The sequence below is a fragment of the Kogia breviceps genome, chromosome 13 (genome assembly GCF_026419965.1).
Source record: "Kogia breviceps isolate mKogBre1 chromosome 13, mKogBre1 haplotype 1, whole genome shotgun sequence".
Lineage (NCBI taxonomy): Eukaryota > Metazoa > Chordata > Mammalia > Artiodactyla > Physeteridae > Kogia > Kogia breviceps.
Window position 1 is genome coordinate 72,816,326 of NC_081322.1, and position 23,865 is coordinate 72,840,190.

Below are 23,865 nucleotides of genomic sequence, written 5' to 3' on the forward strand. Positions count from 1 at the left end.
TATTTTCAGAACTTAGCACAATTCCTGGCACATAATAGGTACTCAATAAATATCTGTTGAATGAGTAAATCCTTATTTTACAGATGGGGTAACTGAGGCTTCAGAGGAAGATTCTGGAGCTAAAAGTTGAAAGATCATACAAGTTCATACTATTACACAATGCTGCCTTTGAATTGCATTTCTCTCAGAGTATAAATGCTTATATAGAGACTTTTTCATTTATATGATCAAGATTTTTTTTCAAAAGCTTTCATCTTTCCACCCAAAGTGCTTTAACTTCTGATGTCAGAAAAGAATAAACAGTCTACGGTTCTACTTCTTATTCTCAATTTCCTCTATTTCTTATTCTCAATTTCCTCTTCAAGTTCCGATTTAATATTATTATTATCTCATTAAGTTAATTTTGGGGATAAAAAACAAAGTGACAGAGATTATAAAAATTATCATGGCGTGAAAATTTACATTTTCCTATCCCTTTAAAGAGTCCAAACTACCTTACCAAGACTCGAAGAGATGATGACCTCACATGTCTATTGATTTCATCCACCCACTGATGACAGATGGAACTAGGGGAGATGATCAGAGTTGCTCTTGTTGATACTGGCTCCATCGCAACAAGGCAGTGGGGGCAGTAGAAAGGTTTAATCTTCAGATTCTTCTCTTCATAATTCACACATTTTGCATGCTGCCACAAGTGGCATTTCAGGCACTGAACACGAGGCTTACGGTCTACCTGGTCAACTTCACCACATATGCACTCAAAGTGATAATCGGAGGAATTATAGGGACCCATGATCTTAGAACGTGGCATGTCATGACCAACAAGATTTAGAGATTTAGCTTGGTCCTTTGCTGCATATTTTTGCTTGACTTCAAAGACACATGTACTTTCAGATGTGGTAACATCAGTAACTGCAGAGTCACCGGTAGCTGGACAGTGATCCTGTGAGTTGAGATTGATGTTAAGCTGACTTTTTTCCTTTTTTGTGGATGGAACAGGCTTTTTCCTCAATTTACTACGATTTCTCCTGGGCTTATAGTAATAATAGTAAGGATCATCATCATCATCAGAGGTGTTTGATGGCAAGTATTCAGAATCTGTGTCCTTGCTCCCTGGTTTTCTGGATTCTTTCTGAATTTTCCTTGGACTCCCCACAGCCTATGAAAAATATTATTTATTTAATTTATTTCAACAGAGTGACATATCTGAAATTAAATGCCCAACTTCATGTGCTTTACATAAAAATCTAGTAGCCAGTCTTTGTTACCCCTTCCCTGAGGAGAATCACTCTTGATCAGTGGCTTTCAAGTTGCTCTAAGAACTCCCCTCCCTGATTTTCCCTCCAAAAGCAAATGAAAGCTCTACTGCTGTATCATTAAGATTTGGAGTGAACAAAAATTAGAAAGATAAAGGGAGCTACTAATTTTGGCATCAACTTCTTATAATTTACAATCTGTCTAAATCAATAAAAGACTGGTAGTTTATAATACATAAATATACAAACTAGGGCAATTATAAAAATATCAAGTATTAAAATATAGCATTTAAACAAAGTGAAAATTAACCTACTAGTTACTGCAATTAGCAAATAAGTTCCTTCTTTCTTTCTCCTTTCTGTGTACCCTCCTGCAATTACTTATTGAATGCCAATTCTGTGCCAGGCATCATGTTAGATGCTGGGGATATATGTATGAGAAATATTTAGCTCCCGGTCTCAAAGGGGTCTGTTGGAAAAGACAGCACAGTAAAAAATAAAATGATGCTACAGGAATGCATAAGAGGGTTATATAACAGAGAGGGGCTGCGATGGGTAGGTAGGTGCCAGCAATAGCTTCCTAGAAGTGATGTCACAGCCAAGGTTGAACAGAGGAATGGATGACATTAACATGGAATGACTGGCATTAACTGAAGGAGATTTTCCTTTTTGGGTATAGCAGAAGGATTATTAAAAGCACAGAAGTTCATTGCAGTCTTCTAACCTAGCTGGGGAGAAACTGGCGGAGACTCCCTGCTCTAGGAAATGAACTTTTTGGTTTGCTGTTTCTTTCACAGTAGCTAAGCTGGTAACTCTACATTTTGAATTGTTATCATTAGTCTTTTCTTGATTTATGTTTGCCAATTTGTAACTATTTTCTTTTATTTATTTATTTATTTATTTTTGCGGTACGCAGGCCTCTCGCTGTTGTGGCCTCTCCTGTTGCGGAGCACAGGCTCCAGTCGCTCAGGCTCAGCAGCCATGGCTCACGGGCCCAGCCGCTCTGTGGCATGTGGGATCTTCCCGGACCAGGGCAGGAACCTGTGTCCGCTGCACCTGCAGGCAGACTCTCAACCACTGCGCCACCAGCGAAGCCGTGTAACTATTTTCTTAAAAGCAAACTGAACTTATTGGCCACAAAGCAGTAGTTTTGTAACAAAATATAAACATTTTATAAGGTGATGACATGGGAAAAATAAAAACATATAAAAGACTCATTGTATATAAAGAGCTATGCAAACGTAAAGTATCAATATTTTTATAAAGTATGGAACATGTTTTTTTAACTGCTGACAACAACGTGAGGGTAAGAAAAGTTAACTTAAATTATAATATGCTTAACAAACTAATTTTATAATTCGCTCAATAAGTATTTATCGAGTATCTGACATATGTCATGCACTCTTCTCCAGGCTTAATGGTGACCAAAATAAAGTTGCTACTCTGATGGAACTTATATTCAGGAAGTAGGAAACATATGTCTCAGCCGTAAGCGTTTTTCCTAATGTTTGTTTTTTTATCATCAGACTGTAAGAGCTTCAGACAGGTGGGGTCTGTCAACTTATTCTGTAAAGCATCACATAAGGCTACTTAATAAATGCTCTGTTACCTGCTTTTTTGTTTTATCATGTATATCCTCTTCCTTGTAATTCTTTCCCAGTGTAAAAGTACCAGAAAAACCATGGCCTTTGATCTGTTTCACAAGACCTTCAAAAATTAAACACTTCAGCATCCTTTTCAGAAGACTCCTGTTCCGTTGAACATCATATCTATATATAGAACTGACATACTTGTAGATGGAAAGAATGGAAACTCCTTTTTTTCCATTCATTTCTTTAACAGCTGTCAGGATCATCACACGTGTAGCTAAATGCAAAAGGATATGCTAACTCAGTCAAAACAATTAAAATGAAAAGAAAAGAAAACTCAGTTAATCTTAATGTGTACCGAGGACCAAGTTAAGAAGAAAATAAATCAAAGATGTATTAAAGATATGTTGCCTGTACATCATCATTTTGAAGACTATGTAATAAAAATTTATCTCAATAATTAAGAGATAAATTACTGTAATGGAATAATTTAAGGAAGAATTACATTAATTTGCTAATCTTACAAATCAACTATCATTTAAAACTATATATATTAAAAAAAACTTCTCACAGTTATTTACATAAATGCTACCATTAGCAAGAGAAACATTCATTTGCTAGCAGAATTTGAAGTAGCTACTCTTTATCGAAGCCTGATTTAAACTGTAAGCTAAAGAAATTTAAATGTAACAAATTAAGCAAAAACCTGTCTGGACCAAGTCAAACCAAAGAATAAATGTTTATTTTTGCTAAGATAATATGCCTTGTAATTGAACTTTTATGTAAAGTATAAGTAACTGTAGAAACAATTATTCATAACAATTACAAGATATAAGAACTAGAACAAAGATCACTGTAAAAAGGTGTTATCTTTAAGAGATTTCATACTTACGGGGGCACTGAACTTTTTCTTTTGGTTCAAATTCCATATTCTGGGTTTCTGTGTTTTTTACATTTCCTCCAGAATAATGTGATGGAATGAAATAATTCACCACTTTTCCCTGATATAAACAACATTAAGCAGTCACACAGTGTTTTGCTTTCAGTATTCTGAGTTGCTTAATAAGATAAACCCTCCTTCTATTAAGAAGATGCAAAAGAGTTATAATAAGTTATGAAAGAAAGGGCTAAATATGTCATGCACACATATATTTTATGTGTGCATAAAATGTATGTATGTGTGCATACACACTTATTTTTTATTTCAGAGTTTACAGCTAGCCATCACTTTTAAAAATTGTACATGTTATCTTAAAATACCTAAATTTTAAGTGTGAAACTTCTGAAATTAACTTTTCAAGCCTTGTTTAAAATAGTAATAACCCACTGAATTTGTAATAATACTCAGAATAACTTAAAATTAACACAGCTAATGAACAGAAAATATCCAAAGGAAGTTACCGATAGTTAAAACTGAATACTCCAATTCACTTTCTACAAAGGAAACAGACATTCCCTACCCTTACTCAAATCTGAAAGGCTAATTTTGCAAACTTTACTCTATTAAAAGATCCCATGACCACTAAGGTTGTGAGCATGGTGGGCCCTACAGGTAATTACAGTTATGCCTTTAACTAGTGGCCTCATTTCGGCAGGGTTTAATGGGCTGATTTCAGATTCCATTATTGGAAAATAAGAACTGTGAACTATATTTGCCTCATTCAAGTTTCTTCTTTTTCTTATAAACTCTAAAATTTGTAATTTTAAACACAACTGTATTTTGGAATAAAGACTCGGAGTTTGTCTCATCTAGCAATCTAATTACTAAGCTGTTTATCTTGTAACAAAGTTCTAATTATTGATATTTGACTCTAAGATTTACATATTTGAGATCTGCACATTTTTTGAAAAATAGCTCTCAAAAATATTTAGCAGTAATACGGAGACTTGAAGTAGTGACAAAACATTTGAGGAAGTAATAAAACTTTCCTAAGGGAATTTCTCTGCCAGCTAGAAGGAAGCTTGGTAAGTGACAGCACGTCGCCTTCCCAGTTGGCCAATATCACTTTAAAATACCCCTCCAGGTCACAAACATCCCATTTTCTGTGCCTACTTGAAGTTAACTAACAACTAATATAAATCATTAGTTGCAGAGTAAACTGAAAGTGTTGCCTTAAGTGCCAAGCAAATGTTCGATATATGATGCTTTTGGAGAACATATGTCCCTGCTTTCCCAAGCCCTGTAGTACTCCTACTACCTCAGGAAGAGTGAGAGCATCTTGTTTGACATCTTGTCGAGTATGTGTCAGAATCAGAGCCAAAACCTCTACTGTCTTTCCGAGACCCATCTCATCTGCTAAGATTCCACCAAGCAACTGTGGCCCAGCATTTGGGTACTCACGGATGATGCTAAGGAAAAAACAAGAAAAACACATCATAGGAATGCAAATAAAAAGTACACTGTTCCTAAAGAGAACTGGGAGAAATGCATAGCAGGCTAAGCTTTTAAAAATTATATTTTAGGTTGCAACAATTATAATCCCTAGATCATGAATATAAGACCTGTGATCAGAAAACTGCTTGAGCTGACAACTAAAGTCTGCAGAAACAGAATTGGTACTGTCATCATTTTTCTCTTCTATAAATAAAAGGAAGCATGTCTGCCTTCTTTCTGTGACCTTTATGAATCCATGAATAAAAAAATAAGAATGGCAATAACTACTGATTCACTAGTCATATTTAATGATTCCTAAAACTCTTTTGTAATAGAAATTAACAAATTTAATGAACTGGCCCATAATAAGATGACATTTTTACCTAAAATTATAATCTCTTTAAATATCAATAACTATGTATCTTAAGTCTATTATACTTCATTTATCTACTGAAAAATTACAAGTGCTATTAATTCTATGTCTATCTATAAAAATGTCTAATGAGACCTGGACTTAGTATTCCTTCTTGAGGTACTGCTGAGGCTGAAGACTTATGCTACCAATCTCACACAGGTTTTTGTAATATTTATTTACTATCAAGTACATAAAGTTTTGCCTTACCAGCCTGTATATGGATTGTAGTAGAGTTTCAAACCCTCAGATGTAACAATTTCTCGCCATAGGAAGTGCAGGGCATTTTCTAAAGAAAAATATAATCATAAGAACAAGTTTCTGTTTGTCTTCCTTTTTGCCAGATAATCACATTAAAATAAAAATAAGTTAACAGTCAGGACACCCTGGAAAGGCACATACACATGGGAAAAAGGCTAGGACTCCTCTCATTCTTTTCTTCAGATATTATTCTTTAGCTTCCTTTGCTTTGGGCACCAATATGTTCCATATAAACAAGTGATAAGACAGAAAAAGTATAGCAAATTACAGAGGATTAACAGGAAAAGAAAACTAATACATATAACCAAGTCTTACCCAATAAAGGAAAGTAGCTTATCTTTTATAAATCCTTTAAGAAGTTACCTGATGTATTTAAATAACTCAACAGATATATGATACTGGACTAATCCATTAACGTAAATCAGACCTAACCTTTTATATGGGTCTGAGTGGGAGGAAAGGCTTAACTGAGGAAATAATATCTAAAACTATAACAGTGAAGTACTGAGTTTATTTCAGTCAGAATCTTCCACTAACCCTTCCCTTAATATTTTAAGTTGTTCAAACCAACTGCTAAGTAGGAAGTATGTCTCTACTCACCAGTGAAATGGTAAGTCATTTTTTGTTACTTTCTTTAGGGATTAATAGATGAAGTAGGAATACAGACACATAGGTTTTATAAAATGAAAAAAAATAAAAGATAAAAAGTTTTAATTTATGGGAACGAAGGGAACAGAAAAACTACTAAATGACACATGGGATTTAATCAACAAAATCCAGCCTATGGACAAAAAACAATGAATCACTGACACATGCAGCACAGATGAACCTCAAAAACATTATGTTGAAAGAGGCCAACTCCCTCCACCCGAGTGTACACATTTTATCATTCCGTTTGTTTCAAAAACAGGCAAAACTAATTTACGGTGACAGTGGTTGCCTCCCGAAGGGGTTGAAGTAGGAGAACTGACTGGGCAATTATGGAACTTGCTGGGGTGATGGAAATACTTTATGTCAGTCCTGTATGATAGAAATATTAAAAGAAACAGGTAAAATTAATTTTAATAGTTGTTTTCATTTAGCCCAATATAATCAAAATATTATCATTTCAATATGCAATCAATATAAAAATAAGTAGTGAGATATTTCACATTCTTTTTTTGGTACTATTTGAAATCTAGTATATATTTTAAACCTACTGCACATAATTTGGACAACCACATTTCAAGTCTCAAGAGGCATGTGTGGCCAGTGGCTACTTTTGTAAAAGTCTGGTTTTATGTCTTAACTGAGTTGCTGGTTTCACAGATGCATAGATTCATCAAAACTTATCAAACTGTGCCCTTAAGGTCTGTGCATTTTACTGGATGTAAGTTACACCTTAATCAAATTCCTTAGTTGAAAAAAATTATTTCATTTTGGAGAAAAAATAATCCAGTCTGTGGTAAACTCTACAGAGCTAACCATTTCTTAAACAAATATAAGAAAAAAATACAAGAAAGAGGAGATAAAATCTATGGACTAAAAGAAACTTAAGAGACAGCAACTAATTCCAATATATGGATGTTATTTGGTTTCAGATTTGAACAAACTATAAGAGGGAGAAATAGAGAGAAAGGAGGGAAAGAAGGGAGAGAGATTTGGTGATATTAAGGAATTACTGGGTTTTAAAATGCATTGTACATATATTTATATCTGTTTTAAAGATCCTTTATCTTTTAATGAAATAAACTGAAATATTAACAGAAGAAATGATACAATATGTGGGATTATTATTTCAAAATAATTCAAAATATTGGGGGAGGAGGAGGAAGAAGAAATAATATTGGCTGTGAACTGATACTTCCAAAATAAAAAGTTAAAAAAAATAAAGTTTATTGGATAAAAAAGTGGGAGAAATAAGAGCTATTCATCACTGATTAAAATAAATCTATATAGGAAGAATGAGAAATAGTTAACACTTTACTTCCTAGGGTCATGTAAAAATCTCATCTTGTGTCCATGCCTTTAAAGACAATGATAAAGAAGTGGCACAAATGACTCCCATAAATCTACTACTTTTATGAAAACACTTAATAGATGGTGTTTCATTTTATTATTTATTTTGTGGAGTAAAGAAAATAAAAGCAAACCTAGGAAAATTAGATTAGTCACACGTTAAGTCTCCCACTTTTGTAAATTTGCTTTCTGTCCCTAACATTCATGATTAAATTGTAAAGCCTTTTACATATATTAGGAAGATTCCATCTGATCAGGTTACAAAAGCAATTCTTAGTTGGAAAGGCATGTAAAAAATTTCTTGGTTTTTTAAAATTCCAATCAAGGCAGCCTTTACTTTGGCTGGAAAAATTGGTTTGAATTTTTATGGATGAGGGAACTCATAAATGAATTTGTCTAAATTTCAGTTTTGAAGGATTTCTTAGAAAATAATTTTGTTCATAGTAACACCCATTCTATCCTACGTTTTCAAAATGATTTGTTTACTGATCGATTTCCCCCTACCCTCTCTCCTCATATAATCCCTCTGATCAATTTGCCTTTCTTTAAGCATCTTATACTTGCCACTAGCAGGGGTGCTTTTGAAATGCTCTTGTTGTAGCATCCAATTGACAGCCTCTCTTTGGTATGGTCTCAACACAGGAGTCAATGCAGGATGCTGGACATCCACTTGGATGGACGGAGTTTCTTGCTGATGTGTTCGCTTCACAAAGTGATAGAGCTCATCAATGTCCTGTCCCTCTGGCTCACTCTCTGAATCTTCCTCATCCTCTTCCAACACATCTGTATATCCAAGAACAAATGTACTCAAAACAACCCCATTCACATTTATAACTATAAGCAATTCTTATTTCAAGAACATACCATGCATTCTTCCACTTCTGGGGCCTTGCTTAGTATGTTTTTTGACTGATCAAAAATTTACCCATCCATCCTTCAAGAAAATTCAACTGATACTTTTTCCATGACATTTTCTTTTGTTTTCCCTGGTCAGAATTAATATTCTCCTCTGTGTTCATGCAATACTCTTATACTGTGGATATAGTAACATATTGCAATCTGTCTGGTAATACAATCATTTGTGTGTATTCATCTCTACCCCACTGAACTGCAATGCTCTTTGAGAGCAAAGGCTGTCTTTTGTTTTTATAGCTCCTCAGGGCAGGTAGCACGTGCCTCGCGCATTGTAGAAGTTTAATAAACATCTGAGGAACTGAATGTGAATATCTTTTGCAGTTTGTAAAAGGATAATTTATTTCACTTTTACATTTTAACATTAAAAAAAATCCATACGCAGACAATTTTTCTACGTCTAATAAGACAAGGATTCCCATTTTATTTCTTATGCTAAAAAGGATAGGTATTTGGTAGCAGCACCAGCAGCCAATTAGGAGATTAAGGGCTTAAGCCATCAATACAAATTCGTTAAGAATTTCAGACTCATTTGTTGGGCACAACTGCCCTGTGGAAGAAGATTCATGTCTACAACGTGAAAAAAAATTCAAACTCTTGAACAAATTTACAAACCCCATTAACTAAAGCTAATGATTTATTACTGAAAGGTTTCAAATAGGCCTAAACACATGTATAGAACAGGGCTCATATGCCCTAAAATAAAAACTGTACCATAAAATACATAATTTACTATTTTCAATAAAAATTATGTCATATTAAGATTTTCAAAAGTTTACAATTAATGTGTAGTTGCATGCTTGGTTATTTCAGACTGTTAGTATAGGTGTATACTCTAGTACTAATAACTAAATTTGAAGTTTTCCTTTAAAATCCTTTAAGTTTTCCTTTGAAAAGTTCAAATTTTATTATTTTTAAAAGGCAGAATAATGGAATTCTTATCATAACTTAAAAAATTCTAGGTGTACTTAAAAGCATTCCTTCCAATTTTAAAACCAGTGATTTTCCTCCTTTTAAGTCTTTAACATGCAAAATGATTTACGATTATTAGTTATCATGAAGCTTTGCAAAGAATGTACTGCAGAAACAATTCAATAACCAAGCTAGAAACTGATTTCCCAAATATTCCAGTATAAAAATGTTCTATAATTTGCACCTGAAATAAGGCTGACCCACCATGAGCAGGACTTGGAGAATTTGAGCCGTTTTTCCAGTAGTGTTGATGGGCTGCATCAAGCCATCCACACTCTCCCTTGGGAACCAATGGCAGACAACTCTGAAACTGCAGTCCTGACCAAGGATGCAACGTCTTGCCAAGAAACAGTAGCAAAGTTAACTGGTCTTTATGGGAAGCAGGCTCTTGAGATTATTTGTCAGACTGCAAAGGAGAGGTGGAATAAAGGCCAGCCAAGAATCTCTGGCCATGACAAAATAAAAAAGCACAGGAATAATGCAAAAATTCCAATCAGCTCAGATCCCTTTAAATTCTGCCTATTGACTCCATAAACATTTCTTGAGTAATTACTATAAGCTAAGCACATTATTAAGCAAATAAAGACAAAAATTATAGAAGCAGGGGTATTTCGGATAAGTATGTTTTGTCATATAGGAATTTTATGAAGGTTTAATTTTTACTATGGTTTTAGTAGCTGTTTTTCTGGTTGTTATGTATAGGATTTGGGGGAAAACCCACAGCTCTTCAGTGGTAGCAATTTTAAAGTTTACTTTAAATATTACCTGGAATAATAAAATTGTATAACTCTTCCATCACTCTCTTCATGAGTTGATTGAACTTTTTCATTCTTGAGTTTGCATCACTCAGAAAATCTAGTTTTGCTAGGCCGCCTTCCAAAAGATAAATTCCAACCTACATAGAATTAATCAACATAAAAATAGTTTTGATTGTACTATACCATTTTTGAGGATATAAGAAAAACATGTTTAACATCATCATTTTTAAAGGTATTCACAGTATTTACCCCACAAGCACTAAATATATACCTACCAAATCTCCCTTAGATGTTTTCATTTTCAATAACAAATTCATTCTACAAATGCAGTACCTACTATGTGTGATGCACCATTTAAGTAGCTAGAAAAAAAATATTTCCTTAACTGGAACTGAACCTGGGAGACTGTGATGAGAACACCAATTCTACCAACCAAGTCAATGATTTCCCAACTGGATGATCATCAAAATAATCAATGAAGCTGGTTAAAAATGCAGATTCTCCCAGAAGATTCTGATGCACATGACAGGATTCTTAAGCACGGTTAGGTTTGGGAATCCCTATTACTAGATCAAACACTAAAATGTATAGGAAAACAGACCTTGATTAAGGTTATGTAGCTTGAATCTAGTGAAACAATGTAGTATGAAGCTTTGTAGTCAAAATACTTGAATTTTAATACTGGTATTGATATTTAAGAGCTAAATAAACAAACAAAATGACTGATTTATTCTGACCCAAATGGAGAGAAGCCTATATGAGATAGCCCACTTAGTACAATTTTAAAACTTCCTAATGGTAGATAATCAATAAACACAGTCTCCTTCATTTTCTTGTATTATCCTGAGCTTGATTCCCTAATCACTGAGATTCTCATATTTTTTCACTAAAGAACAAGAATCAACCAGCATTATATAGGAATAAGTGGCAAAGATTATTTTTCACTACTTATACTCTGCTTTGTACCTAGAGATGGCTTGCTATAGCAGCAATAAGTGTTTAAATGTTTATAAAAATTAGGATTAGGGAAGACAGAACAGATCAAGATTTGGTGTGTGGGTGGGAGAAATGGACAGAACACAGGCATACAATCCATGAATTCTTACATACTTGTTATCCCTGAGCCACAATTTTTGGCACTCACTATCAGCAAAGAGAGGGAATGCTTGGTTGTATAGTTAGACTGTACAGGGAAGAATTAATTACAATCTAATGCTTCTAAATTTTCTCCTTTCCTTCTGTCAATTCTGAAACTATAAATAGTGCTATCGATATAATTGCTTTTTAATGTGAGAAATGTGTAACACAGTTTTCAACTGAACAGAGGTGAATCTAACATTTTAGAATTTCTTTTCAAGTTCTAGCATGAAGGCATATAAACCTGCTTCACAGTTTACAAAGTACATTTACTCACATTATTACCTCACCTGATTCTCAACACAACTGTATGAGGTAAAAAGAATGAGTACTATTTACATTTCGTACAAACAGAAGCTGAAATTAGGGCCCTTAAATGATTCACAAAAAGTTACTTGGCTAGTGAATAGCAGAGCCTGAAATGAATGGTAAATTTATTCATTCATTTACTAAAAATCTGTTTAGTACATGGTATTTTACTGGGCTGTGAAGATAAAAAACTTCATAGTCTAGTGAGGGGGAAAGATATAAAATGTAAGTACACTACAAGTGACCAAGGCAAAAATAAGCATATGTGTTAGATGTTATGGGGGAAGAGCATGTAACACCATCCATGGAGTTTAAGAAAAGATCTCCTTAGGTGAAGTAAACTCTGAGCTGAACATTAAGCAATGACCAGGAGTTAGGAGGGATGAGGAAGGAACAACTCAGGCAGAGGGAAGTGTGAGAGCAAAAGCAGAGATGCAAAAAGGCAGCAGGGTATCTGCAGGAAACAAATTAATTTGCACTTTCTGGGACAAACTAAAAAGCACAGTGATTAAGAGTTGAGGCTGGAGAAGGAGACAAAAGCCTATCAAAGGAGAGACTTATATGCCAAATTATCATTAATTCTAGAGGCAGTAAATAGGCTAGAATTCCATTTGTATTCATATCATACCAGCCCAGAGACAAAGGAAATGAAGGAGTTGAAAAGGCAATAATTAAAGGATTGCTACAGGAAGAGAAAGAGATAATGAGGACCAAAACAAGTCACTGAGAGTAGAACTGGAAAGGGCGAATCAGGAAGATCCTGAAAAAAGAACAGCCTGAAAATGATTAGCTATAATATACATTTTTTATAGTTATTGAATGTCCCAAATAAAGTATACTCTGACACTTAATAATGAGAGGCTTATTGCTGGCTTTCCAGACCTTCCTTCTAAGTTAATTTCAAAATGGGCTGTCTGATGCAGAAGAACCTTAAAAGACACTACAGAAATTGCATACCTTGATAATGTGATTTCCTTCTGGTTTTTGGTAAAGTTTTATTCTTTTCTTCTTTTGCAGCCACCCCAAATCTTCTAACATTTCACCACTGAAGGATGATTCCACTTGAATACCTTTGTCACAAATACTGATTGGCTCATTGAGCCCTCTTTCTTTTTTCTCTACATCTTCGCATTCTGAATGAACATAGATCACAAACTGATAACTCGACTCTGAACTCATCAGTGTAAAACTCCTTTCAGAAAAATTTTCAATTAAACTTTGTTCAGGAAGAAGCCGAAGAGTTAATTCCCCTAGAAATGCTTTCCAAGAATTATCAAAGTGATAGGGAGAAATCACAATATTCAGCTTTAGAGACAAAGGGGAAAAAATACCACTAGTCTCTTCTTCAACTGATTTTGAGACGCTCACCACTTCTGAACACCTCTTCTTATCTTTGTGAGCCACTTCTTCCTTTAGACTATCATCTAGGATGACGCAGTGAGCAGAAGAGGAGTCCAAACCTGGGCAGGACTGCTCGTCATCAGTTAAGGTGAGAGGTTCATTCCTTCTGTCCTCATGCATATTCCAACGAAGCTGCTGTTGCTTTTCCTCATCTACCCTCACTGGAGGAGCACGTTTCCGTCGGCTGCTCATTTTCAAGTTATCTTGGTAAATATGAAGTCTAGAAGACAAACGCAACAGTAGGCATTCCAAGAGAGGATTTTAGTATTAAAATACTCCCAGATGAGAAAATTCAGCATAGAAAAATAATCCCACACATAATACGAAATCTTCAGAGACACACAAAGGAATGGATAATTTTTTTAATAAGTCAAATACAGCTTTGGAACACAATGACTATAATCTCATGCATCATATAAATTCTAATGGTCTTATTGGTCTTTTACAGATAAATTTAATATAGATAATTTGTTGTTTAAAATAAAATAAATTCTAAAAATACATTTAATGAGCAGCATGATAGTAAGGTAAATCTCTCAGATATCCTGGAAATGCTTATTTGAAAACTTTTAGTAAAATTTAGATTCATATCATCACCACAGAATTTCAATTTTGTTTTATAATCCCAAAGAGTTAACAAAACTTCACTTGACTCTTACATAACTTAAAAATCCCTAAAAATATATCTTCTTTTTCAAAAGAGGAAGATGAAAACAGAAATGTATTTCTTTTTGTGAATCAGCATAGATAGCTGGGCAAGAAATAAGGTGGTGATGGCAACCAGGGGAAATAAGGCAGAGACAATAAAGGAAGAAAATTTTAAAATATAGGGAAAAAAGAAAACAAAGCTCTGTCAACTCAAAAGAGGAAACTGGACTAAAAGCAGCCTATATAAGGTAGGCCCTAAACTACGTTTCCCAAAATAACAGCCAATTCCTATACGTAGCATAAAACATCTCAGAGAAGTTAAATCACAAAGTCATAATGATGGTTGGTGCCTATTCCAATTTATTCCAACCATGTAGCTGGGGAAAAATAAAAAAAGGATGTATAAACAAAATTTGGCTTCAAGTGCAGTTTAAGAAATATTCTCAGAAAAGGGAACCCTCTTGCACTGTTAGTGGGAATGTAAATTATTGATACAGCCACTATGGAGAACAGTATGGAGGTTCCTTAAAAAACTAAGAATAGAAGTACCATACAACCTAGCAATCCCACTACTGGGCATATACCCTGAGAAAACCATAATTCAAAAAGAGTCATGTACCACAATGTTCACTGCAGCTCTATTTACAATAGCCAGGACATGGAAGCAACCTAGGTGTCCATCAACAGATGAATGGATGAAAAAGATGTGGCACATATATACAATGGAATATTACTCAGCCATAAAAAGAAATGCAACTGAGTTATTTGTAGTGAGGTGGATGGACCCAGAGTCTTTCATACAGAGTGAAGTTAAGTCAGAAAGAGAAAAACAAATACCATATGCTAAAACATATATATGGAATCTAAAAAAAAATGGTTCTGAAGAACCTAGGGGCAGGACAGGAATAAAGACACAGACATAGAGAATGGACTTGAGGACACGGGGAGGGGGAAGGGTAAGCTAGGATGAAGTGAGAGAGTAGCATTGACATATATACACTACCAAATGTAAAATAGATAGCTAGTGGGAAGCAGCCGCATAGCACAGGGAGATCAGCTCGGTGCTTTGTGACCACCTTGAGGGGTGGGATAGGGAGGATGGGAGGGAGACGCAAGAGGGAGAGGATAGGGGATATATGTATATGTATAGCTGATTCACTTTGTTATACAGCAGAAACTAACACACAATGGTAAAGCAATTATACTCCAATAAAGATGTTAAAAATATATATATAACATATATAGAAAAACAAAAAAAAGAAATATTCTCCATAATTCCATTTTTAAATAAAATCCAGTCAGGTATTCGCTGAGTCCCCAGTAAGTGTTCGACACCATGCTGTATTTGAGGAGAAGATATAAAAGAAGTATAGATCAAACCATGGTCTTTAATTCAATACAGACGATAAGCTGTGTTTTGGTTTCTTGACGACAAACTGAGCACACAGAGCAGTCTACATACCTCTACCTCCACTAACTCCCCATCCTTAATTACTCTGCTCCAAATCTAGCCCTGTTTAAGGTAATACAAAACAAGGGGAAATCTCAGCTGACCAGAAACTTTGAGGTATTCCTAAAGAATGATATAGAGGGAATCAGACTGGAAAGCTGAGTGACAGCGTGAATGTATTAGCACAAAAGATGGGAGTATCATCAAGAGGGCTGCCATGCTTAATGGTGGGGGACCTGGTAGTGGAACCCAAAGTTGAGTCCAGGGCTACAGCATAGATAATAGTGGAACAATAAAGCGGGAACCCACAGGCCCTTACCTGCCCTATTTCTCCCAAAGGCAAGGTAGCTATGATGGGGGTATCTATTTTCTGTTGAGAGTGGTGCCTAAACTGGAAAGATGTCCTTTGCCACTGACTAAAGAAAAAAAAGGCAGATGACAATGGCCTCTGCCTATATGGAGCTCTCACCAATCTCCCATCCTCACTGGATACAACAGAAAACAAGCTTTACATCTGCTTCTGAGCCTCACCTTAAGCAAACTGTACAAGCAGAGACAATGAAAGATAAAGCGGGGAATCTGAACCTCAAAGATGAGCTCACAATCAACAAACATGAAGGGATCTCCAAGAGGAGAATAAATGAACAAAGAAACTTTCACCCAAACAGATGGAACAATCTGAATAAGAACTTTATAAAACAGTCAACATCATTACATCCTCAGGGAGTAACATATTGTTTCCATGAAACAATCAGGAAGTCATAACACAAAAAGGTGGCTATTAAAAAAACTGACAATTTTAGGAAAGCAAATTATATCACTGGATATTTTCGATCCACAGTTGGCTGAATCTGTGGATGCAGAATCTGCAGACATGGAGGGCTGACTGTATCTTTAAAGAAATGAAGGTGAAAAAAATGACAAAAGCCAAGAGAATTCACTTGCAGACCCACATTTACAAGAAATGTTAAAGGAAGTCCTCACGAAGGAAAATGATATTAGATGGAAATTTGGACCTACACAATGGAATAAAAAGCATTGTGAATGAAAAATATGTGCATAAATATGTCTTTTTCTCTTGTTTTTACAGTTCTTTAAAAGATAACTTAAAAATTTTTTTATTCTGAGAATTGTCAAGTCTACATAAAAAGAGAAAAAATAGCCTAGTAGTATAATCATAGAGATATACATACTATGTACTATGTTTATGGACTGAAAGACTCAAGATGCCAAAATGTCAATTCCTCAATATTGATCTACAGAGTCAAAGTAATCCCATTCGAAATCCTAACAGGCTTTTTTTTTTTTTTTTTTTTTGGTAGAAACTGACAAGCTGATTCCCAAGAACTAGAAGAGTCAAAATAATTTTGAAAAAGAAGAGTAAAGTTGAAAGATTTAACAATGACTCCAGGACGTACACTGACAGTAATCAAAACAGTGTGGTAATGATGTAAAGATAGACATATAGACCAATAGAACAAAATAAAAGTGTCCTGTAATAGACCCACATAGCATGGTCAATTGATTTTTGAAAGAAATTCAAAGGCAATTAATGGGGAAAGAATATCCCTTTTAATAGGTATCTCTATGCAAAAAAAAAGAACCTTGATTTTTACCTCCCCACACACATAAAAACTAACTTGAAATGCATCATAAACTGAAATATAAAAGATAAAACTGTAAGACTTCTGGAAGAAAACTGAAGAGAAAATCTAAGTGACAGTGGATTAGGCCAAAAAAAAAAAAAATTTAAATAGGACACAAGAAGCAGAGACTATAAGAAAATGATAAATTAGGCTTTAATGAAATTAAATACTTTGGCTCTTCAAAAGATATTGTTATGAAAATGACAGGGGAAGCTGTGGATGGGAAACAATATTAGTAAAACAAATACCTGATGAAAGATTTCTATGTGGAATATATAAACAACTCTTGCAAATCAGTAGTAAGAAAAACCACCTTATTAAAAAAATGGACATAAATTCTGAACAGTCGTTTCACCAAAGAGGATCTATATGTTGCAAATACTGTAAGCACATGAAAACATCTTCACCATCATCAGTCATTAAGGCATTTCAAATTCAACCCATAAACCACAATAAGAAACTACATATCCAGTAGAATGATTAAAATTTAAAAGACTGAGGATGTAGAAGAACTAGAACTGAACTCTCCAGCATTCCAACAGGAAAAGTCTGTCAATTTCTTACAAAATTGAATATATATTTTCTGCACAGCCTATTAATCCCACTCATAGGCATTTACCTAAGAGAAGTAAAAACACAGAATCATAAGAAAGACTTAAACTTGAATTTGTTAATAGCAGTTTTATTAATAAAAGCCTACAACTGGAAACAACCCAAATGTCCATCACCTGATGAATGGGTAAACAAATGGAATACTACTCATGATAAACTATTGATACATATAACAACATGGATGAATTTTTAACACATTATACTAAGTGAAAGAAGCCAGAAGTGAAAGACTACATAGTATATGATTCCATTTATATGAAATTCTAGAAAAAGTAAAAATCTAGTGATAGAAAGCCGATTAGTGGTTACCAGGGACCAGGAAGTGGTAAGAGGTGACTGACAGCAAAGAAGCAGAAGAGAAACCTTTGGGGTAACAGCAATGTTCTACTGGTGATCACATAATTGTACACATTTGTCAAAATTCATCAAATTGTATATGTAAAATTGTTAATTTTATTGCATGTAATTTACCTTAATAAAACTAATTTAAAAAGCAGGACTTCCCTGGTGGTGCAGTGGTTTAGAATCCGCCTGCCAATGCAGGGGACACGGGTTCGATTCCTGACCCAGGAAGATCCCACATGCCTCAGAGCAACTAAGCCCGTGAGCCACAACTACTGAGCCTGCGCTCTAGAGCCCACGAGCCACAACTACTGAAGTTGCTGCTCTACCGCGCGCCTAGAGCCCGTGAGCCTAGCCTGTGCTCCGCAGCAAGAGAAGCCACGGTAATGAGAAGCCTGCGCACCACAAGGAAGAGTAGCCCCCGCTCGCTGCAACTAGAGAAAGCCAACGCGCTGCAAGGAAGACCCAACGCAGCCAAAAATAAATAAATAAATAAATAATTTAAAAAGCAAAGACAAAAAATAGGTGCAGAAGTGATTTAAAAACTGTAAGAGAATATTAAGAATAGCTTTATTCTAATAAACTTGAAAAATCTAGATAAAATGTGTAATTTACTAGCAAAATGTAATGAATAAAACTGGTCCAATAAATAGAAGACCTGAATAGAACAATAACCATAAAAGAAACAAATAATATTACTTATCTACCTAAGGTCTACCTCATTTCCGTGTTGACAGAACCTTTCTCTTACTTAGGAACACGCTGGCCTTGTGACTTAAAAGAAGAGTGGTTTCCTCCGTAGTCTCAAGGAAGTTGTGGAGTCCAATAAGGATGCCACTAGCTTCCTGTGGCTATTTAACTTTAAGTTAAAAAAAGATTTGAACTCAGCTCTTCATTCTCACTAACCACACTTCAAGAGCTCAAAAGCCATATGTGACTAGTGGCTACTGTACTGGACAGTGTAAATATATAGAACACTCATAACTGCAAATGTCTATCAAACATTGCTGGTCTAAGTCGATCATGAGAATTTCACTCCCTCAACCAGTGCTTGGTTTATGAATATGCAGGTGGTGATCTATCTCTGACTATAGTTAACTACTTTTCAAGCATCCTATTGCCTCTATTATCTTGGATAAGAGATCAGAATAATACAGAAAGGCCTTAATAACCTAAGTGCTTATCTGTGTCCAGTTCTCCTCAGAGCACAGGTTGGAATACTGGAATTGGGTCACTCTGCTGAAGTTAGGCTATACCAGTTTATCAGTTAGCTACTGTCATAAATATGCTGTATAACGCGTCATCCAAAGCTCTGCCTTGAGACAGCAATCATTTATTCTCACAGATCTGCAGGTTAGCTGAGGGTTGGCTGATCTAGGCTAGGTTTCGGGAGAAGCAGCTTGGCTCTGCTTAATGTGGTCCTCATCCTTCTCCTGGGACCAGAAAAAACAACAACCCAGGAATGTTCTTATGGCAGTGACTGAGGTGTAAGAGTACAAATCCAACCAAACAAGTATTTTTCTGTATTTGGTCAGGGTAAAACAACTAAGGTTCCACGGGCCAAAGCAAGTCACATGGATGGACTCAAAGTCAAGAGGTGGGGACATATATTACACTTCTTTATGGGTGGAACCGCTCATGGCAAAGAGCGTGGATATGAGGTAGGGGATGGGGAGGGAACTGGGCCAGTTACACAATCTATCACACCAATCACAGTAATACTAGTAATATGGTAGTTATGGAATTATTAACTCTAAAAGCCCCCAAAGCAAGTGGCTAAAGTGTCTCACATCTGCAAAGCAATCTGGTTTACAGGAGAGAATGTGGGCTTTGAAGTCCTATCAATAGATTCTAATTCTAGCCTTGGCACGTACAAATTATCTAGCCTCTGTGTATGTACAAGAGCACAGCAACAGAAATTTAGCATATATTCAGTAAGTGGTAGTTGCTTTTATCATCACCCTGAGAACACTATAAACTATATTTTGCAATAACCAAACTTTAAAGTGGCAGGATGGGGGAATATAGATCAGTGTGCTTCAAATTTGACATATTAGAATCACCTGGAGGAGATTTTAAAAATCCTGATGCCTGGTACTACCCCAGCCAATTAAATTATAATCTCTGGGGCAGGGCCCAGGCACTACCTCCATTATTTTTTAGGCTCCCTAGGTGATTCCAGCATGCAGCCAAGTTTGAGAAACCTCGTTATTGTTAGCCAGCTGCTTACTAAAATCCACTTCTTTCTTTCCAAAATATAGTACAGATGGGAAATGTCTGCTCAACTGGTGCTGCATCTCTAGTAATCCATGACCATTTTGAGCCAATCAATTGTGAAGAGAGGTTAATATGTGCTCTTTCTCTTACAATAGTCTTGTAATAGAGATATTATTGAATCAGAACACATTCCTTCAACTCTCTGTTCTTTTCTCTGGTAAGGCTCATCCATTATCTTTTAAGTGATATATACCACTATAATTTGCACATTCTTTCAGATGTTTGCTTCCAATCTGATTCTTCTAATATTATAGAAGTATTTGTCAATTATAATGATAAGTTGAAGAAAAATAAAGACCAGGATTTCTAGCAAGGCTCTTGTTTTGTTCAGTTCTCTACTGAGCAAACATTCATAATCTGCCTTCCCTCCACCCCACCATCCTGTTTTGGATGACTCTTTTTCTAGCAGATCTCTATCTAGGGATAACTCTTGAACCAAAGAAGATAATATTTGATCAAAGCTACTTATAACCATAATGTTAACTGGTGGCTAATAGGTCAAGTACTGGTAAAATTCCATATATCTCTAATCATATTCCAATTCTAAATCCTCCTTGTTTTCCTCATACCAGATGAATCTCATCTTTGATGATTCTGCTTCTTCTTCCTCCCCCTTAAATATCAGTGTTTGGGTATAACATGATTATATGCAGTTTTCTATATGGACCACATTTTTACTGTCCCTCACTTAGATGTAAAAAGCCTTTTGCTTGAAATGTCCTTTCATGCTTTTCTGCCTACCGCTGTCCTAATCTCCACACAAAACCTTCCATGACCACGTATGCTGAGTTAAGGGCCTCTCCTCCTTGATCCCAACTGCTACCGTGTTCTTAACTGTTTGACTTTGAACTACTTGAAAGCTGGGCAGGAACAGTATCCTATTCAGCATTGTACTCCCAATGCCAGGTCAGTGTCAGGATGGAAATGATATACAAAGTAGCGCGAACCAAAGATCTCTAATTCCCTGAATACCCTCTCTCTTTTTAAGCACCTAGTATAGTACTTTACTCATATTTCTTTCTGGAAAAAGCTCTCTTAACCATATCCTAAAAGACTATAGGTAGTGTGAAACTACTCCTTACTATTTCTGGCCCAGAATGAGACAGAGAAAACTGACTGACCTGTATCTTTAACAGAAAACAAAAATAGATTGCTGGAAGAGTAAACATAAAATGTTAAGTTACTAAGACAATACAACAAATGGATATCAATTAAACTTATTCAGGTTCTTTCCTCTCCAAATTATTAGCTCTTCATTAAAAGACACATACCAATCCTGAATTACCACAAATCCATGGTAGGCCTGGGTTTAGGCTATTAGGGGAACAAAGAGTATATACATTTGAGATATTGTTGTCCAAGGTAAGCATTATGCAAGTGAAGCCCAATCACGACTGATAACTGAAAAGTTCTCAGTGACCTAGCATTACCACAATCTTCTTCTGTAGTGATAATCCCAGTAGGCTGAGAGTATTTTCATTTACTGAACTCTAGAACATATGTTAGTCACAGATACTTAGAAAATGCCCTCATAAGATTTTTCACCAGCAGATTGTTTCCCCCAAATCTTTCTGGCCTGAACTCTTAATAAAATATTTGTTTTAATAATCCTGTAAGTACAGTTCTTTAGGCTGGACAAGAAGAGTATATATATACATATATATAGCATCCTTCAAAACTAAACTATTTTATTCTCAACTGCCAGCTTATTGGCTAATTGAACCTGTAAACTCCAGGAAGTGCCAGCTTTTGCAGTACAGGAACACTTATCCCACAACTGTTCACTACCACACTGCTTCCAGCATGATTACTGATCATAAATCAACTAGTCTTTTTGGTGACAGTACAGATATTATGGATCATTTCAATTCATGGGAGTTTCATCATTCTTGCTATCACCCAACCGAATAGTAAAAAAATAGCTTTAATGACTTTAAAATTATTATTTTTTTGTTCCGTTAAAGCCACAAGTTAATTTACACACAAGTAGGAAAACACCAAACATCTAGGATTTTTTATCTCATGGCTAATGTCAAGTCACTTAGAAAAAAGACACAAGCTTAATGGTCATTATTTAATAATACTGCTTATCTGACAGTGACCGTCAATCATCAGAAAACACATCTTGGTTTTGGAAACTAGCAACTACCACGGAGTCAAAGTGTACAACGTGCACTGGTGGTTTTGAATGCGAATGTAATTAATACGACTCCAGAGGCAACTGAGAACTTTCAGACTAACTTGGCCTCGGCCTCCCCTTTACTACATTACAACCCCGCCCACCAAGAAGCTAGGCAGCTGCCCAGTTCCAAGTCTCCAGGGGCATATCTGCGGCGAATGGTGATACCCACTCAGTTTTCTTCCGAAAGACTCAAAAGCGGTTCGAGGAGTCTGAGGAGGGCTGTCAGCGCCGATCGCTCCCAGTAGGCCGGGTAAACAAGCTGCCGCGAGGCGGAGGAGCGCGATCACAGCTCCCGGGGCGCTCGAACAAGACAATGCAGGCCCCAGCTCCCGGGGAGAAGTACAGCCTCCGTTCCCACGGCCCCACCTCGTCCCGAGAAAGCCGCGGCGGTCCACGGGCCCACACGTCTGGGATGGGGAAGGGTCGGGGGGACTCGCGCTGCGGCTCCCTCTCAGCCTTTTAGTTTCCCGGACTCCAGAACAAGAGTCCTCCCTTCCTGGGACCTCCGTCTCTAGGCAGAGACGCCTTCCGTCCCCGACCTCTGACCCCTGACCCTCCATCACCCAAGCGCCTACCTAGACTCGTTCTCCAAGCCCCTAGAGCCTTTCTGCATCAAGGGCCGGGGCCCTCTAATGCCCCCGCAGGTCCCGGGCACGCACTCACCACCCAGAGAACATCCGCCTGAGGTGGGCACGCGCGATTTAGGCTGGTGTGTGTTGCGGTTCCTGGGGGGGGCCCAGAAACCACAGCTCCTAGGTGCCGGGCGTGCGCTGGAGCGTGGGGTCAAGGTGAACGCGCACGTAAGAGCGCCCCGCCCCCTTTGCTCGGCAGTGGCTTCATGAGTGTCTCCTGCGCAAGTCCACACGGTTAGAGACTCTCGAAAGACACGGTTAAGTCTCGCGATAGCTCGACACCAAGACATAGGAGAATACAGGATTGGCTGGAACCTCTAAGGAGGAGGCGGGGCTCTAAGCGGATTTAGAAGTGAGCGGGGCTCCCGGCTGAAGGGGCGAGGCTACCTGCGGAAGGGAATGAGACCAGTTTGAAGCGAGTGATAGATGTAAGAGTTGTGGCTTTAGTAAAAAGACAGAAGAGAATTCCGCAAATGCACCTTTTAAATTGTTTCCAGAAAGCAGCCACTAATTACTTACGGATGAAGCTTATCTCCCTCAGAAAAGTGATTTTAAAAGACTTTCCAGGGAGATGTGAGTAAATATTTTAAGATGAGGAAAAAACTACACGTATTGTGCTGAAGCTGGCCGTCCAATATCTTAGTCTTTTTCCTTCTCTTCACTGAGTGGTAGCCGCTTTTCTTGGAGGTAGGCTTAT

General features: G+C 36.5%; 1 protein-coding gene across 6 annotated transcripts in view; it reads right to left on the bottom strand.

Annotated features, from left to right (window-relative positions):
* Nucleotides 1-23,418, bottom strand: part of SHPRH (SNF2 histone linker PHD RING helicase) — an 86,114-nt gene extending 62,696 nt beyond the window's left edge. The window contains exons 1-10 of one of the 6 annotated variants that reach the window (XM_067010973.1): nt 23,112-23,326; nt 13,347-13,599; nt 12,936-13,111; nt 10,540-10,669; nt 8,455-8,673; nt 5,842-5,920; nt 5,044-5,194; nt 3,738-3,846; nt 2,866-3,122; nt 500-1,159 (exon numbers count right to left, since the gene is read on the bottom strand). In XM_067010973.1, the coding sequence (XP_066867074.1) occupies nt 500-1,159; nt 2,866-3,122; nt 3,738-3,846; nt 5,044-5,194; nt 5,842-5,920; nt 8,455-8,673; nt 10,540-10,669; nt 12,936-13,016 (1,686 nt within the window). In that variant the 5' untranslated portion in view covers nt 13,017-13,111; nt 13,347-13,599; nt 23,112-23,326. Of the gene's footprint in view, nt 1-499; nt 1,160-2,865; nt 3,123-3,737; nt 3,847-5,043; nt 5,195-5,841; nt 5,921-8,454; nt 8,674-9,978; nt 10,169-10,539; nt 10,670-12,935; nt 13,600-22,705; nt 23,085-23,111 lie in introns of those variants that run through there. The other 5 variants (XM_067010972.1, XM_059035989.2, XM_067010970.1 and 2 more) reach the window with 5 other exon arrangements.
* Between the last annotated feature and the right edge of the window lie 447 nt (nt 23,419-23,865).